The sequence below is a fragment of the Elephas maximus genome, chromosome 3 (genome assembly GCF_024166365.1).
Source record: "Elephas maximus indicus isolate mEleMax1 chromosome 3, mEleMax1 primary haplotype, whole genome shotgun sequence".
NCBI classification, from domain to species: Eukaryota; Metazoa; Chordata; class Mammalia; order Proboscidea; family Elephantidae; genus Elephas; species Elephas maximus.
Genome location: NC_064821.1, coordinates 87,825,390 through 87,844,989, shown reverse-complemented (window position 1 = coordinate 87,844,989; position 19,600 = coordinate 87,825,390). Strand labels below are relative to the sequence as shown.

The 19,600-nt window shown below is 39.2% G+C and overlaps 1 protein-coding gene across 1 annotated transcript in view; it reads left to right on the top strand.

Annotated features, from left to right (window-relative positions):
* Positions 1-19,600, top strand: part of TESK2 (testis associated actin remodelling kinase 2) — a 161,469-nt gene that overhangs the window by 63,338 nt on the left and 78,531 nt on the right. Inside the window, exon 3 of the mRNA XM_049879125.1 lies at positions 8,465-8,586. Coding sequence (XP_049735082.1) covers positions 8,465-8,586 — 122 coding nt within the window. The remainder of the gene's footprint in view (positions 1-8,464; positions 8,587-19,600) is intronic.

Below are 19,600 nucleotides of genomic sequence, written 5' to 3'. Positions count from 1 at the left end.
GAGAAATTTGTCCATTTTCTCTAAGTTTTCAAATTGTTATAGTTTTTCATAGTACTCTGTTAAGATCCTTTTTTTCCCCTGTTGGATCTGTTGTAACGTCCTCCATTTCATTGCATCGTCTCCTGTTTTTCTTTTGTCAGTTTGGCCAATGGTTTGTTGATTTTGCTGATTCTTTCAAAGAATCAATTTTTGGTTTTGTTGATTTTTTTCTATTGTCTTTCTATTCTCTATGTCACTTATTTCTGTTCTGATCTTTGTTATTTCCTGTTTTTCTGGTGGCCATGGACTTCTTTTGCTGTTCTCTTTCTATTTGTTTATGTTGTATAGCTAATGTTTTGATTTTGTCCCTTTCCTTTTTGATGTGTGCATCTACTGCTATAAATTGACTTCTGTGCACTGCCTCTGCTGTGTTTCAGATGCTTTGGTATGATGTGTTTTCATTCTTGTTTGATTCTAGGAATTTTTTAATTCCATCTGTGATTTCTTCTATTACGCAGTGATTTGTAAGCAGGGCGTTATTCATGTTCCATGTATTTGATTTTTTTTCCCTTGCTGTTCCTGTTATTAATTTCTACTTTGATGGCATTGTGATCAGGGAAGATGCTTTGTATTATCTCAGTGTTGTGGATTTTGTAGAGGGTTTCCTTGTGGTCTAAGATGTGGCCTATTCTGTAGAACATTCCATTTGCATTGGAAAAGAATGTACATGTCACTGCTGTTGGGTGGAGTGTTCTGTATATGTCTCTGAGGTCAAGTTGGTTGATTGTGGCCTTTAGTTCTTCTGTATCTTTGTTGAGTTTCTCTCTAGATGTTCTGTCCTTTACCAAGAGTGGTGTGTTGAAGTCTCCTACTGTTATTGTGGAACTGTCAATTTCCCTTTTCTGTGCTGTTAGAGTTTGTTTTATGTATTTTTGAACCCTATCATTTTGGTGCATAAATAATTATTATGGTTACATCCTCATGGTGGATTGTCCTTTTAATCATTATATAATGTCCTTGTTTGTCTTTTATGATGGGTTTTGTTTTAAAGTCTGTTTTATCTGAGATTAGTATTGTCACTCCTGCTCTTGTGTGCTTGATATATTTTTTTCCATCCTTTGATTTTTAAGGTATTTTTGTCTTTGTTTCTAAGGTGTGTCCCTTATAGACAGCGTATTGATGGGTCCTGTTTTTTTATCCATTCTGTCACTCTTTGTCTCTTTATGGGTATATTTAAGCCATTTATGTTCAGTGTGACTATTGATGGGTGTGAGTTTATTACTGTCATTCTGTGATTTTTTTTTTGTGGTTCCTTGTTTTCTTTGTTCTCTTACTCTCTTGTGCTAAATTTGTTTTGTTTGTGGATTTTTTTTTTCCATTTCTCTTTTTTTTGTAGATTTTGTGTTTACTGAGATTTTATATTTTTCTTCTTTATTTAGATGAGTAGGTTTGCTAACTTTCTTTGAGGGTACCTTGAAATTTACCCTTATATTCCGGTCCTTTATTACTTGAAATCAGCTTGACTTCCTCTCCTTTTGAAATCTCTATACCTACACTGTTTTTTCCCTCTTTTGTTGTTCTGACTCTGTTGTCATTTACTGATTGACTTCTCTGATTCCCCATTGTAAATCTTTTAGTTTTATCATTGAGACTTCATTACCTAGGTTGGTATCTGGCTGATGCACTCCTGTGTCCTGGATTCAGGTTGTCATCTGATGTTGTTGGTTCTCTAACTGAAGGACTCCCTTTAATAATTCTTTTAGGTTTGGTTTGGTTTTTACACATTCTCTTGAGTTCTGTTTGTCTCGAAACGTCCTAATTTTGCTATTATATTTGAGTGAGAATTTTGCAGGATATATTATTCTTGGTTGGAAACTTTTTTCTTTCAAGGTTTATATATGTCATCCCATTGCCTTCTTGCCTGCATGATTTCTGCCAAATAATCAGAGCTTAGTCTTATTGTTTCCCCTTTGTGTGTGACTTTTCATTTTTCTTGAGCTGCTCTCAGGATTCTTTCTTTGTTTTTGGTTTTAGCAAGTGTGATTATGATATGTCTTGGTGATTTTCTTTTGGGGTCTATCCTATATGGGGTTTGTTGAGCTTCTTGAATGGTCACCTTTTCATCTTTTATGATATTAGGGTAGTTTTCTATCAACAAACCTTCAATGATCCTCTCTGTGTTTTCTCCTCCTGTTCTGGAACTCCAGTCACATGCAGACTTTTGCTTTTGATTGTATCCCACATCATTCTCAGGGTTTCTTTATTTTTCTTCATTCTTTTCTCTGATTTTTTTTCCTCAAATAAAGTGGTACCCAAGCATTTGTCTTCAATTTTGCTGATTCTGTCTTCCATTGTTTCAGATTTGCTCCTAAAGCCTCCTGTTGCACTGTCCATTTCTGAAATGTTGTTGTTTATCTTTTGAATTTCTAGTTGCTGTTTGTGCATGATTCCTAGTTGTTTGTTTTGACATTTTGGTCCTGTATTATTTTCTTGAATTCTTCCATTGCTTTTGTCTGTGTTTTCCCTGATTTTATCTATATCTTCCATGATTTTGTCTATTTTTTCCTTGTTTTTGTCTGAGTTTTTCTTCATCTTTTGTAGAGCCTTGAATATTAGAGCTCTGAGTTCCCTATCAGGTAGTTTCAGTGCCTTTTCTTCTACTGGAAGGTCATCTGATGCTTTATTTTGGTTGTTTTCTGGGATCACCTTGTCCTGATTTTTTATGTTTTGATATTGTCTGCTGTCTTCAGGATATTTAGGAATTATTTTCTTCATTTATTGATTATAGATTTGTTTGTTTTGTCCTGCTTTTTTGTTTTATTTGGTTATATGTGGGCAGGCTTGCTGGGTGTGCTTTGTTCCTTGCTTGTCTGTGGGCAGGATGCTTCTTACCACCTTGTCCAGGTGGACAGGGCTGGTCGCTCAGCTGTGGTACAGCAGGGCAGGTCCAGTGTGGGAGAGGGGTGGGGATGGGTCATTTGCAAAATGTACTGGGGCTGACAGGGTGGGGCAGAGGGCAGTGCAGGGCAGAATCCCGTGGTCCACACCTGTGCTGCTTGGAGGTATGGCATTTGGTGCACTGTGCAGATCGGCAGGAGGGAGGGGAGAGGATGTGATGTGTGGAGCTAAGTGAGTGAAAGAAAGAAGAGAGAGAAATAGAAGAAAAAAGAATAAAATGAAGGAAAAAAGTGAATAAAATGGTGGCATGGTAGGATTTGATGAATGAGGATGGGGCGGACTTGGCAAGGCTGTGTACTGGTGGCGGTCTTGCCAAGAGGTGTGGCCTGGCCTGTTAAGAAAGGGTGTGGGTGTCACATGGGGCTAGTTGAGCAGGGGAAAGAGAGGAAAAAAAACCCAGCAACAACAATAACAAAAATAAATATGGTGCTGGGGGTGCTAACTGTTGGGGGTGGGGTGGGATTGGGGTGGTGGCAACTTGATGTCTCTTTTGTTGAGCATCGTGGCAAGGCCCCTCAGGAAGGGGCATAGGCAGTGTAGGGCCTTGATGGGAGAGAGAAGGGGAAAGATAAAAAAAAATGTGGTGCTGAGTGAGCAGGCCTGTGGGGACAACACATACCTGGGGAGGCCGTGTGCCTGAGGCTGTCTAGCTGAGCAGACAGCGCAGCCTGTTGAGAAGGGGTGGAGGTGGCACATGGGGCTATGTGGGTAGATTAAGGAAAAGGAGGGAGAGAGAAGAAACAACAACAGCAAAGAAGAAAAAACTAACAAACAAAAAGAAAAAAGGAATAAATGTGCTGAAGTACTCTGCCAGTGTGGGCAGCGCAGATCCGGGGAGGCTGTGTGCCGATGGCTCTCTAACTGAGTGGTGTGGCACAGCCCTTTAAGAAGGGGTAGGGATGGCACAGGGGCTAAGTGGGTGGGAAAAAGGAAGGGAAGGAAGGGAGAGAGAGAGCAAAGGAATGGAAAAAAAATAGCACTGAGGGAGCTTGCCAGTGGGGTGGCATGGACCCGGGAGGTGGTTCTCTAGCTGAGTGGTGTGGCACAGCTCATTAAGAAGGGGCAGGGATGGTGCATATGGCTAGGTGGGCAGGAGAAAGGAAAGGAAACAAAGGAGAAAGAGAAAAAACTATCTGCATTCCTTGGTGGCTGAGGTCCAAAATGGCGAACTGGTGCTGTGTTAGCTGGTAGGGAACTTCCACTCTATAGCTCTCCTTGTCCTCTGTTCCCTACCAACTTCTTATTCTACATGTTGCTTAGTTGTGTTATTTATCCCTTCATTTGATCCTTAGGGTTCCCAGATTGATGTTTGTATCTGTTTTAGTTAGTTTTTCGGGTCTTTGCTCTAGAGGGATGGCATTGTGTGTCTGTCTACAGTGCCCTGTTGGCTTCACCTCTCCACTTTATATTTTCTTAGTGACTGTGATCACTTAGTCACTGGATGGCACAAATGGTTAAACACTTGGCTGCTAACCAAAAAGTTCAGAAAGGTTGGGAGTTCAAGCTCACCCAGAGGTACGTTGGCAGAAAGGCCTGGAAATCTACTTCTGAAAAATCAGCCATAGTCACATTACTGCCCTGACATATGGGGTCGCCATGAGTTGGAATCAACTTGACAGCAACTGGTTTGGTTTTTTTTTTTGGTTAAAAGAAAACACCTTGATAAGTAAATGATTCAGTGACCCACAGAAAGTATATTGAAGTATCATTTAACTGTTACTGCCATTGTTTTCACTGGGGCCTTATGATATGCTAGGCTTTACCCTAGGCACTGAGAAACAAAGTTGAATACAAAATAGATCCTGGTCTCATGGTGCCTTATAGCCTAGTGAGAAGGTATTAGTTATAGTTATAGTCATCAACTATGAGATGAGTGTTATATTGGTATTATGAATGTAATTCTGAGGTAATAGAAAGAAAGTAACTAAAGAAGCCTTCAGAGAGGAGTTTTTTTTTTTTTTTTTAAATGTAGGCTTGAAAAGTAAGTAGAATTTGGGGGGCTAGAGGAATGGAGAGGAAGAATATTTTATGCAGATGAAAGACATATGACGGTGAGTTATGAACATGTTGGGCATCCTGTCTTGTTTAAAGAAGTGGGGCGGGGGGTTTGTTTTGTTTTTTTAAATTAGTTTGAAGCACACATTGTTTAACCCTGAATTTTCATACATTTTTAAATATATCAAACTTTCTTAACAGCTATCATTTTGTTAAAAACTCAGGATAAAGACCAGACTTACTGGTCTGATAGAGACTGGTGAAACCCATGAGACTATGGCCCGTAGACACCGTTCAAACTTGGAACTGAAATCTCTGCCAGAGATCACATAATAGCTATACAATAGACAGGCCTATAAAATGAACAATAACACCAGTGAGGAATGTACACCTCAGAATAATCAACTGTATGAGACCTAAAGAGCAGCATTTGCCCAAAAGCAAAGTTCAGAAGGTTGGTGGGGGCAGGACGGGTAGACATGGGGAAGCCAAGGAGGAAGTGAGGAGAGTGCTGACATATTCGGGGGTTTACAACAAAGTCACAAAACAACCTGTGTACAAATTGTTGAATGGGAAACTAATTTGCTCTGTAAATTCTTACCTAAACAACAATTAAAAAAAAAAAAAAAGACAAAAAGCAAAACAAAACAAAAACAAGCAAACAAACAAGAACTCAGGGTGACAGTTTTCAGATGATTAAAGAAAAAGAAGAGTGACTTTCAGGATGGAGAGCCATTACTAAAACACAGATGTCTTCTGTAAATAGAGTTGGAAAAATACTGTCAGTGAGTTCTTTGTATATAAATGTTTCTTTTTACTTATCCATGCAGGATCTGAAAAGGAAAGCCAGTTCTCTTTCATCAGTCACGAGGTGCATGACAACAGAATCATTGATGCAGTGGGAAGAGGGTTGGGTTCCAAATCTCCCTGAGTGATCTAGAAGGAGGGGAGAGGCAGCCAGTGTTCTCCCTTGGTTTTTCTGATCAGGGTTCCTGAAGCTCCGAATGTTTTTTTTTTTTTTTTTTTCTCCCCTGTCTAGTCTAGTCACTCTGGAACATCGTTTCTTTGAGTTCTAAGATGAACTGTGATGTCCTATATTAATAGACATGCTAAGTTTCTAGCGCTGTTGTCATTTGAAAGGAATTTATAGAAGTTGAAGAGTTAAGTCAGTTGTCATGTTTTCTGTTGGAATTCCTACTTGGCCAAGTAGAACATACTGAAATAATACTCTTAAAGCCATAGGATGATGACATTTCTGCATAGCAGGTCTGTATTGTGTAAGATCTGAACTGAAATTTTTTTTTTTTAAAACTGGAAAGTAATGAGGTCCTTGGGACTTCATTACTTCATTTTTCTACTGCCTCATTCATATTTTTTGGTAGGAATACATAGATCTCAGTGAATAATTGAGCTTCTTTTGAGTTGCTGTTGCTAGTTGCTGTCGAGTCGAATTGATTCCAATTCATGGCTACCCCATATGTGCAGAGTAGAACCATAGGTTTTCAAGGCCGTGATCTTTCAGAAGCAGATTGCTAAGCCTGTCTCCTGAGGTGCATCTGGGTGGGTTCAAACTGCCATCCTTTCAGCTAGTAGTGGAGTGCTTAACTGCGCCTCCCAGGGACCTCTTCTGGGTAAGGGAACTAAGTGTTTTCTCTGGTGCTTTTATTTTACTACTACTAAGACCATATTTAAGGTGCCCTGGTGACGAAGTGCTTAAATGTTTGGCTGGTAGCCGAAAGGTTGGCAGTTCGAACCCACCAGCCTTTCTGTGAGAAAAAGATGTGACAGTCTCCTTCCATCAAGATTTACAGCCTTAGTCCATAGACATATCCAAAATCCCTAAGGGACTGAGTTACTGGGCTGAGGGCTGGGAACCATGGTCTCGGGTGACATCTAGCTCAATTGGCATAACATAGTTTATAAAGAAAATGTTCTACATCCCACTTTGGTGAGTAGGGCCTAGGGTCTTAAAAGCTTACGAGTGGCCATCTAAGATATGTCTACTGGTCCAACCCCATCTGGAGCAAGGGAGAATGAAGAAAACTGAAGATAAAGGGAAAAGATGAGTCCAAAGGACTAATGGACCACTACTACCACAGCCTTCACCAGACTGAGTCCAGCACAACTAGGTAGTGCCTGGCTACCACCACCAACTGCTCTGATAGGGATCACAATAGAGGGTCCCAGACAGAGCTGAAGAAAAATGTAGAACAAAATTCAAACTCACAAAAAAAAGACCAGACTTGGTCTGAGGGAGACTGGAGAAATCCCAAAAGTATGACCCCTGGACACCCTTTTAACTCAGTACTGAAGTCAATCCTGAGGTTCACCCTTCAGCCAAAGATTAGACAGGCCTGTAAAACAAACAGTAGCACATGTAGTTCAACCACGTATACGAGACTAAATGGACGCACCAGCCTAGAAACAAGGATAAGAAGGCAGAAGGGGACAGGAAAGCTGGACAAATGGAAATGGGGAACCTGAGGTCAAGAAGGGGAGGGTTTTGACACGTTGTGAGGTTGGCAACCAATGTTACAAAACAATATATGTATTAATTGTTCAATGAGAAACTAATTTGCTCTGTAAACTTTCACCTAAAGCACAATAAAAAAAAAAAAATTTACAGCCTTGGAAACCCTGTGGGGCAGTTCTATTCTGTCCTACAGGGTTGCTATGAGTCAGCATTGACCCAACAGCAATGGATTTGTCGTTTTATTTTTTTCTGAGTTCATATTTAGAGGGTGAAAACATATAATTAATTTTGTTGCAAGTATTATGGTTTTTGTACCTTGTGTGGAGAGTGCATTGAAATTATAAAATAATATTTTAACATGTAAAATAGATTGAATTCTATAGAAGGTGGATAATTTTGGAAGTAGACTTTTCTCTGCATATGGGTATGAGCGTGAGTGATGTGGCCCATGTGCTTCATGATTACAAGGTGCTTTGGGTTGGGTTACTACAGTATTAGTTCTACAATGTTCACTGACTTCTTTCTACGGTTAACATGCAGTGCTTTTTTTCCCTTATAGATGTATTTTTATGGTGTTTGGGGGGAGATTTTGAGGATGTGAGTCTAGTGTCTTATAAAAACTGTTTCATAATAAGTATTATGTAAGACTTATGCTTATATCTTTTTTTGTGCATGTTTAAAATTCCACAGAAGGAACTTTTTTTCCTTTTGGTGTCCTAAAACTTATCAGTGTCGGCCATAGAAATCAGCCTGAAAATTTCCCCCACTTTTTTCAAAAGGTACAGAAAAAAGACTTGATTTCTTGAAGTGTTCATTAACTATATTTTTCTGACCAGCTCAATGTGAAACAATTTTTGTCTTGGATGGAATAAATCCATCTCCATTAATGGAAGTGAGACCCTAATGTAGTCAGGGTTTACAGAAAAACACCCTCTACCATTTCTGTTTTTTTTTTTAAACTGGCACTAAAACATCTGGGCATGTTTACGTGTGGAAACTTTGACCTCATATATAGCTGCTGCCCTTGAGCCTCTTTTCTTGTTCTATTTTGTTTTCTAGGTGTGCCACCGAGCTTCTGGTCAGGTGATGGCTCTTAAGATGAACACATTGAGCAGTAACCGGGCAAACATGCTGAAGGAAGTACAGCTCATGAATAGACTCTCCCATCCCAACATCCTTAGGTAATGGCTTTTCCCACCTTCTGGTGACCAAAGAGAAAGCTGAAGCACTATTGGAGGCTTGTTAGAACAGCATTGACAGCTAAAAACAGGGACTTAGGATTTTTCATGCTGTATCTATCTTGCTGGGGTTTAGCTGTGCCCTTTGTCTGTCTTTTTCTACCCACCGAGACTTAATATCCTGGTAATTAACTGCATTTAATAAAACAACTTCTTATGTGCCTCAAGCTGCTTTACTCTTAGTAGCTGCTTATCAGACCAGTTGTTTCTTATTGCCAAATTAGTAATTTATCAAAGAGAAAAGACTTTGGTCTTTATGTGGTTATTTACATTTCTTAATTGCATCTTGAGGAATCATAATTAAATCTGTGAATGAAAACAAAAATGAAATTATGCCCTCAAGCTGTCTACCCTTATCTTTCAGCACTCACATAAGAAGGAGACATACTTTTTAAAGGAGAAGTATATTTATATATAATAAGATTATTTAATCATCACTTTCTAATAATCAGTATCTGAATCTTTCTCATTTTAATTATCGTGATATTTTAGTGAGGTGAGTATATTTCCAAATGAGACCAAATAAGACAGTTCAATTCAATACATACTTAAGAGTGCTTATGTGTAAGACACTAAAAAATTAAAAATGCTATTCACTTAGGGTTATTTATTGCAAATATTTTATATATTTATATTGGAGTAGAGAGGAATAATACACCTTAAGAATGGCTTACACGTTTAATCCGTGGTTCTACGTTATAGAAATTAGGTTATATTGTTTCTCTGAAACTTACTATCTTTAAATAAAATTACTGACTTCCTAGTCCGCTACAAAAATGTTCAGCCAATATTTTTTTTCTTTTTTATTGAACTTTAGATGAAAGTTGACAGAACAAACTAGTTTTTCATCAAATAGTACACACATTATTGTCTGACATTGGTTAACAACCCCACGACATGTCAACACTCACCCTTCTCACCTGCCTCAGGGCTGGTGTGCCCCTTTAGTCTTGTTTTGTTCCATGGGCCTGTTCAATCTTTGGCTGAAGGGCTCAGGAGAGACTCATTACTGAGCTGAAAGGATGTCCGGGGGCCGCACTCGCTGGGTTTCTCCAGTCTCTGTCATCAGCCAATATTTTTATTATGACTTTCTTCCAGATCCACAAATCAGAGTAACATGTTTTCTGAGCATCTAGTATATGCGTGGTGATATGTTAGATACCAAAAGGTGTGTATATAAAATGGAATGTCTGCTAGCAAGGAATTTACACTGTAATTGGGGATCTAAGACTTACATACGTGAAAAGAGAACTGATCAAATCAGCTAGGATACTACTGCCACTTGGTAGAATAAACTCTCAAGTGCTACAGAAATTCAAAGGAGAGGTCATATTGCCTTGGCAGAGTCAGAGAAGCCTTCTTGGAGGAGGGGACTCGAGCTAGACCTTGCATTTTGTTAGGGTTTTATTTATTATTGAGCTATTTGAAACGTAGTATTTTTTAAATAATTTATTTTATTTTGTTGTTCTTCCTACCGAGACTATACACAGGAAAACATAACCAATTCAACAATTTCTATATGTACAATTCAGTGACATTGATTATATTCTTTGAGTTGTGCAGCCATTCTCACCCTCCTTTTCTGAGTTGTTTGTTCCTCCTGCCCCCTAAGTTTCCTCTCTAATCTTTCGAGTTGCTGTTGTCAATTTGATCCCACATAGATGGATCTTAAAACAGCATAATGTTCAAGGCAGACATTCTTTACTAGTTAAGCTAAAATATTGTTTGGCTTTAAGAAGACTTCAGGGATAATTTTTGGTTTAAGGTTTAAACATTTCTCAGGACAATAGTTTCGGTGTTTGATAGGGTTTTAGAAGATAGGGAAGGTACTCAGAAAGGAGCAAAATAGTATAAGTAAAGCACAGAGGTGAAAGTGCAAAGCTTTTTCAGGAGTCAGAGTAAAGACCCATTTGGATACTAATAATAGAGAATACAGCCTTCACTATGGATTACACCTCCACATAAAGAAAACAAAAATCCTCACAACTAGACCAATGAGCAGCATCATGATAAATGGAGGAGAAAATAATGAAGTTGCCAAGGATTTCATTTTACTTGGATCCATAATCAATGTCCATGGAAGCAGCAGTCAGGAAATCAGATGATACATTGCATTAGGCAAATCTGCTTCAAAAGATCTGTTTAAAGTGTTAAAAAAAGCAAAGATGTCACATTAAGGACTAAGGTGCGCAGGACCCAAGCCAGGATATTTTCAGTCACCTCATATGCATATGAAAGCTGGACAATGAATAAGGAAGACTGAAAAAGAATTGATGCCTTTGAATTACGGTGTTGGCGAAGAATATTGAATGTACCATGGACTGCCAGAAGAACAAACAAATCTGTCTTGGAAGAAGTAAAGCCAGAATGCTCATTGGAAGCAAGAATGGAAAGACTTCTCACATACTTTGAACGTGTTATCAGGAGGGACTAGTCCCTGGAGAAGGACATCATGCTTGGTAGAGTAGAGGGTCAGCAACAAAGAAGAAGACCCTCAACAAGATGGACTGACACAGTGGCTGCAACAATGGGCTCAAACATAACGATTGTGAGGATGGTGCAGGACTGGGCAGTGTTTTGTTCTGTTGTATGTAGGGTCACTGTGAGCCAGAACCAACTCGATGGCATCTAACAACAACAATAGAGAATCACCATTTATTTAAAGCCTTGTGAGCCCGGTGCTTTACTTATTTAAAGATTTAATTTTCACAACCACTCTCTAGTGTAAGGAATTGAGGCCTAGAGATTGTGTTGGCCTGGGCTCTTTTTACTCGGCTTCCCCTAGAAAAACTGAGAGTTCAATAGAGTAGTATTGGTAGGTAAAACTGGAAAGGTAAAATGGGGCCAAATTATGCAAAAAGCCGAGAAGATTGTATTTTATGCTTTGTTTATTGGATTCTGAGTAGGACATGATAGAGAGTAAATGATGGCAAGGTGCAGAATGGTTTAGTGATAGGGAACTGGTGGGCAAGATATCAGTTAGGAGGCCTCCACCATGTTTGAATATGAGGTGGATAAAGCTTGATTTGATATTTTTAAGCTGATCATATTTTCGGCTTAAAAAATCGTGTATTGTTATTATTATACAAGTGATACACGATCACTGTGAAACATTTTGAAAAGTTAACAAAAGCAAGAAAATAAAAATTGCCCTTAATCTTGGCACCTGGAGATAAAATTAGTATTAACATTTTGAGATATTTCCTGCCAATCTTTTTCAATTCAGTACTCCTTTTCCTCATCCTCTTCACTGTGAACTGGACTGACAAATGAATGGGGAGACTGACTTTAACTTTTATTCCATCACAGCAAAATGTTTAATAAAAGCAGTGTAGTATAATGGTTAAAAACGAAGGCTCTATATTCTAGACCAGACTGCCTGGATTCAGATTGTGAATCTTGGGAAAGCTACTTAACCACTCTGAGCTTTAGTTTTCCCATCTATAAAATGGGGATAATGATAGTGAATATCTCATAGAGTTGTTGTTGAGGATTAATTAAATTAGTACATGTAAAGCACTTAAAATAGTACCTGGCTTTGTGGTAAGTGCTCAGTAAATGTTAGATATTATGATGAAACCTGTGAGAGCTGAAATTCAGTGGGACTGCCTTGTTTTTCTGAGTTTTGCAAGTTTTGACAGGGTGCAGTCTTACTACTTTTCCATTACTCCCTATTAGTGGAAAACATTTGAGTTTTCCTTCTCTGGTAATTTTCTGCCTTACACAGGTTCTGGCTTTCCAAGTTTTACTGTACTAGTTTCTTTTTCTCTGGACAGTTCTTTAAACGGCCCATTGTAGCCTATCTGACTTTTATTCATTCATTCACTCAACAAACATTTGTTGAATGCCTGCTGCTGTTGCTAGCACAATCAAGGGTTTTTCTGCTAGAGTAGCACTGCCCAATAGGACTTTCTGCAGTAATGAGAATGTTCTTTATCTCTGCTGTCCATCTGGTAGCCATATGTGGCTAATGAGCATTGAAATGCAGTTAGTGGGACCAAGGAACTGAATTTTAAATTTAACTTTAACTAATTTAAATTTAAATACCCACATAGAGCTAGTGGCTACTGTATTGGACAGTGTTGGGCTGGAGTCTAACTACATTTTTGTCCTTAGTTCGCATTGTTCTAGCCTAAATGTAATGTTGTGATGAGATCAGTGTTACCATTCCAATTCTGATGTCTCATTAATCCATTTTCTTGGCTTATCTCCTTTTGATCCATTGAAGGTTTAAAATCTAAGTAAGCATATCTAGTCTTGTTATTGCTTGAGAATGACCCCCCCCTTTTTAAATTTATACAAAATAATAATCTTTGCTCTCAGCTAAGTTTTTTAAGGTATAAAAAGTAATATTAACTTTATCCTGATCTTCACTGTAAGCCAACAAATGAGATAATGTATATAAAGCCTCTGGCACAAGATCTGGCACACTGTAAGCATATAGTACATAAAAATCCTTATAATTATTGTGTTAACCGTGGTGGGTTTACACTCTGCTGGTGACTGTTTTTGTTCTGCATAAGCCATCTGTCTCGAATAGACTGATTTTTAAAAGTCTGGAAGTAGATTAATTTTAAAAGCAGCTTTCTAACTTTATATCTTCTGCATTTTTGTGTTTTCACTTTCATTGTATATTTTGAATACAACAAAAGGAAATTATCCTAGCCCATGGCCTAAAGCAAGCAGAGTCCTCTTGGCTTTTGTTATCCAGAGAAGTACTGTGGCAATAGAAGCATTTATTATATGTCCTTCTCCACCCACCCACCAATTCCATCTCAGGGCGGATCCATATGTGTCAGCACAGAACTGTGTTCCTAGGACACCTTAAATGTCAAAGTAAGCATGACCATGTTCCATTCTCAAAGTTCTTAGGATTTTTTTTTTTTTCCTAAATGGTTTCTAGTTGTCTTACCACTTTACTGTTAACATTTAACTTATAATTTCAATTTTTTGTTACTATTAGTATCCCCACGAGTCTGTCAGTTTGTCATACTGTTGGGGCTTGCATGTTGCTGTGATGCTGGAAGCTATGCCACTGGTATTGAGATACCAGCAGGGTCACCCATGGAGGACAGGTTTCAGCTGAACTTCCAGACTAAGACAGACTAGGAAGAAGGACCCGGCAGTCTACGTCTGAAAAGCATTAGCCAGTGAAAACCTTATGAATAGCAGTGGAACACTGTCTGATATAGTGCTGGAAGATGAGCCCCCCAGGTTGGAAGGCACTCAAAAGATGACTGGGGAAGAGCTGCCTCCTCAGAGTAGAGTTGACCTTAATGACGTGGATGGAGTAAAGCTTTCGGGACCTTCATTTGCCCATGTGGCATGACTCAAAATGAGAAGAAACAGCTGGAACGTGTGAAGTATGAATCTAGGAAAATTGGAAGTCGTCAAAAATGAAATGGAACACATAAACATCGATATCCTAGGCATTAGTGAGCTGAAATGGACTGGTATTGGCCACTTTGAATCAGACAATCGTATAGTCTACTATGCTGGGAAGGACAACTTGAAGAGTAGTGGTGTTGCATTCATCGTCAAAAAGAATGTTTCAAGATGTATCCTGAAGTACAACACTGTCAGTGATAGGATAATATCCATACGCCTACAAGGAAGACCAGTTAATACGACTATTATTCAAATATACGCACCAACCACTAGGGCCAAAGATGAAGAAATAGAAGACTTTTATCTGCTGCTGCAGTCTGAAATTGATCATACATGCAATCAACATTCATTGCTAATTACTGGCGACTGGACTGTGAAAGTTAGAAACAGAGAAGGATCAGTAGTTGGAAAATATGGCCTTGGTGATAGAAACAATGCTGGAGATTGAATGATATAATTTTGCAAGACCAACAACTTCATCATTGCAAATACCTTCTTTCACCAACATAAATGGCAACTCTACACATGGACCTCACCAGATGGAACCCACAGAAATCGAACTGACTACATCTGTGGAAAGAGACGATGGAAAAGCTCATTATCATCAGTCAGAACAAGGCCAGGGGCTGACTGTGGAAGAGACCATCAATTGCTCATATGCAAGTTCAAGCTGAAACTGAAGAAAATCAGAGCAAGTCCACAAGAGCCAAAATATGACCTTGAGTACATCCCACCTGAATTTAGAGACCATCTGAAAAACAGATTTGACTCTTTGAACACTAGTGACCGAAGACCAGATGAATTGTGGAATGACACCAAGGACATCATACATGAAGAAAGCAAGAGGTCATTGAAAAGACAGGAAAGAAAGAAAAGACCAAGATGGGTGTCAGAGGAGACTCTGAAACTTGCTTTTGAATGTCGAGCAGCTAAAGCAAAAGGAAGAATTGATGAAGTAAAAGAACTGAACAGAAGATTTCAAAGGGAGTCTCGAGAAGACAAAGTAAAGTATTATAATGACATGTGCAAAGAGCTGGAGATGGAAAACCAAAAGGGAGGAACACATGTGGCATTTCTCAATCTGAAAGAACTGAAGAAAAATTCAAGCCTCGAGTTCAATAGTGAAGGATTCTATGGGCAAAATATTAAACGACACAGGAAGCATCAAAAGAAGATGAAAGGAATACACAGAGCCATTATACCAAAAAGAATTAGTCGATGTTCAACTATTTCAAGAGGTGGCATATGATCAGGAACCGATGGTACTGAAGGAAGAAGTCCATGCTGCTCTTAAGGCATTGGCGAAAAACAAGTCTCCAGGAATTGATGGAATATCAATTGAGATGTTTCAACAAACAGATGCCACGCTGGAGGTGCTCACTTATCTATGCCAAGAAATATGGAAGACAGCTTCCTGGCCAACTGACTGGAAGAGATTCATATTTATGCCTATTCCCAAGAAAGATGATCGAACCGCATGTGGAAATTACAGAACAATATCATTAATATCACACACAAGCAAAATTTTGCTGAAGATCATTCCAAAACGGCTGCAGCAGTATATCGACAGGGAACTGCCAGAAATTCAGGCCAGTTTCAGAAGAGGATGTGGAACCAGGGATATCATTGCTGATGTCAGATGGATCCTGGCTGAAAGCAGAGAATACCAGAAGGATGTTTACCTGTGTTTTATTGACTATGCAAAGGCATTCGAATGTGTGGATCATAACAAATTATGGATAACATTGCGAAGAATGGGAATTCCAGAACACTTAATTGTGCTCATGAGGAACCTTTACATAGATCAAGAGGTGGTTGTTCGGACAGAACAAAGGGATACTGATTGGTTTAAAGTCAGGAAAGGTGTGTGTCAGGATTGTATTCTTTCACCATACCTATTCAATCTGTACGCTGAGCAAATAACACGAGAAGCTGGACTGTACAAAGAAGAACGGTATCAGGATTGGAGGAAGATTCATTAACAACCTGCGTTATGAAGATGACACAACTTTGCTTGCTGAAAGTGAAGAGGACTTGAAGCACTTCCTAATGAAGATCAAAGACCACGGCCTTCAGTATGGATTGCACCTCAACATAAGGAAAACAAAAATCCTCACAACTGGACCAGTGAGCAACATCATGATAAACAGAGAGAGGATTGAAGTTGTCAAGGATTTCACTTTACTTGGATCCACAATCAACAGCCATGGAAGCAGCAGTCAAGAAATCAAGACTCATTGCATTGGGCAAAACCCCTTCAAAGTGTTGAAGAGCAAAGATGTCACCTTGAAGACTAAGGTGCACCTGACCCAAGCCATGGTATTTTCAGTTGTATCATATACCTGTGAAAACTGGACAGTGAATAAGGAAGACCGAAGAATTGACGCCTTTGAATTGTGGGTGTTGGGGAAGAACATTGAATATACCACGGACTGCCAAAAGAACGAACAAATCTGTCTTAGAAGAAGTACAGCCAGAATGTTCCTTAGTGGCAAGGATGGTAAAACTGCATCTTACATACTTTGGACGTGTTGTCAGGAGGGATCAGTCCCTAGAGAAGGACATCATGCTTGGCAGAGTACAGGGTCAGCAGAAAAGAGGAAGACCCTCAACGAGGTGGACTGACACAGTGACTGCAACAATGAGCTCAAGCATAAAGATTGTGAGGATGGCTCACGACCAGGCAGTGTTTCGTTCTGTTGTGCACGGCATCACTATGAGTCGGAACCGACTCGATGGCACCTAACAACAACAAGAATTTGTTAGTATGGCTCTTAGTCTGGTTTCAATGTATAAATACTATAAAATCTCTTTATAGGTCCAAAAGCTAGGCAGAAGTATGAACCAAAATTTTTCTGAAATTGAGATTGTTGTTGTTGTTAGGTGCCTTTGTCAGTTTGTCGTACTGTGGGGGCTTGGGTGTTGCTCTGATCCTGGAAGCTATGCCACAGGTATTCAAATACTAGCAGGGTCACCCATGGCCGACAAGTTTCAGCTGACCTTCCAGACTAAGACAGACTAGGAAGAAGGACCCGGCAGTCTACTTCTGAAAAGAATTAACCAGTGAAAATCTTATGAATAGCAGTGGAACATTGTCTAATATAGTCCTGGAAGATGAGCCCCTCAGGTTTGGAAGGCACTCAAAATGGGACTGGGGAAGAAAGAGCTGCCTCCTTAAAGTAGAGTCGACCTTAATGAAGTGGATGGAGTAAAGCTTTTGGGACCTTCACTTGCTGATGTGGCATGACTCAAAATGAGAAGAAACAGCTGCAAACATCCATTAATAATCAGAACATGCAATGTACGAAGTATGAATCTGGGAAAATTAGAAATCATCAAAAATGAAATGGAACATATAAACATAGATATCCTAGGCATTAGTGAGCTGAAATGGACTGGTGTTGGTCATTTTGGATCAGACAGTCATAAGGTCTACTCTGCCAGGAATGACAGCTTGAAGATGAATGGCATTGCAGAACATTTCAAGACCTATCCTAAAGTACAGTGCTGCCGGTGATAGGATAATATTCATATGCCTACAAGAAAGACCATATAATATGACTATTATTCAAATTTCTACACTAAACACTAAGGCCAAAGATGAAGAAATTGAAGATTTTTCCCAACTTCTGTAGTTTGAAATCGATAAACATGCAATCAGGATGCACTGATAGTTACTGGTGATTGGAATGCGAAAGTTGGAAACAAAGGATTGGTAGTTGGAAAAGATGGCCGTCGTGATAGAAACGATGCTGGAGATGGCATGATTGAATTTTGTAAGACCAACGACGTCTTCATCGCAAATAATTTTTTAACCAACATAAACGGTGACTATTTTTTTTTTATACACATGGACTTCAGCAAATGGAATACACAGGATTCAAATCGACTGCATCTGTGGAAAGAGACAATGGAAAAGCTCAATATCATCAGTCAGGACAAGGCCAGGGGCTGACTTCGGATAAGACCATCAATTACTCATATGCAAGTTCAAGGTGAAACTGAAGAAAATTAGAACAAGTCCATGAGAGCCAAGGACGACCTTGAGTATATCCCATCTCAAGAACAGATTTGACTCATTGAACGTTAATGACTGAAGACCAGATGAGTTGTGGAATGACATCAAGTACATCATACTTGAAGAAAGCAAGGGTCATTAAAAGGGCAAAAGAGAAAGAAAAGACCTAAATGGATGTCAGAAGACTCCGAAACTTGCTCTTGAACGTCGAGTAGCTAAAACAAAAGGAAAAAATGATGAAGTAAAAGAGCTGAACAGATTTCAAAGGCCAGGTCGAAAAGACAAAGTAAAGTATTATGATGACTTGTGCGAAGACCTGGGAGATAGAAAACCAAAAGGGAAGAAAGCGCTTAGCATTTCTCAGGCTGAAAGAACTGAAGAAAAAATTCAAGCCTGGAAATGTAATACTGAAGGATTCTGTGGGGGAAAAAGTGAGATTATTAGATCTAAATTGGGAGGAATTTATTTATTGGAACCCTGGGATTTTCACAGACATGCCTCCTCAGGGACTGGCCCTGGGAGGGAGGTCGTTGAGCAGATGAGGCTTTTGGCTCTCTGCTCTGCTTCATCCAACCAAAGCAGCTCCACTTTTTATGTTTTATATTGGACTTCTAAATAAGAGTTTTAAAGAAACAGTTCTTCTGCTTTAAAAAAGAAAAAGTTGAAAATCACTATATTAGTGATTTGTAAAGCATACTTAGGAAAGAAAGCTATCTGCCTGACCTGCCAGAAGGTAGGCATCTTATCCCCTGGGCATGCCTTGGTCCTCTGCTTGGTCCTCCTGTTGTGTGCCCAGCAGGAGTGATTGAGCTGACCTTTTGCAGTTTTATTTCTCTCTCTTCCTTGACCTCAACCTTCCTACTTCCCCTTTTCATCTCTTTCCCTCCTAAAATTTCTAGTTGTCAGGAGATGAATGAGCCTGGTAAGTTATAGAGGCAGTAGGTATGTATATTTTCTTCCTGTATGTGTATATATATTTTTTAACACATGAGCATAGTTAAGATTAGTTGTTTTATCATCAGTTGCTCTAAGTTATCTGTTTCAAAAAAGGAACAATAAAGTACTTTCTTGAGTTCAGGGCCTGATTGTCTGGGCCTCCTGTGAATAAGGTTGTTTACGCCAGGAAGTCTTGTGATCAAGATCTGTAACCCAATTCCACGCCCTGCTCACTTCCACTCCCCAATGGCCTTTCTGAGGACCTGTAGCAGGATTTTTTCTCCTACATCTCTGTTATTCCTCATGTCATGAGGAATTTAATATTTCTTTTAGACTCTTTGCTCATGTCCTCATGCTTGTTTTTTCTTTTTGGCTACATTTTGAATTTATTTTCCTATCTACTAGTTTTCTTTCAGAATTGTTTTAGCAACCCCTTCAAAATCCATTTCCAACATTATAATCGCAATTTTGTTAAAATGGAGAATATGTCTTCTCCAAATACTTACTTGGAATGACTCAGTCCAGTCCTGTGCTAGGTAAGGTCATGGTGAATACAAGGGAAATGGAGGCCTGTTGTCTCCAGACAAGTCTCCTTAGGAAGCAAGTTATATGTGT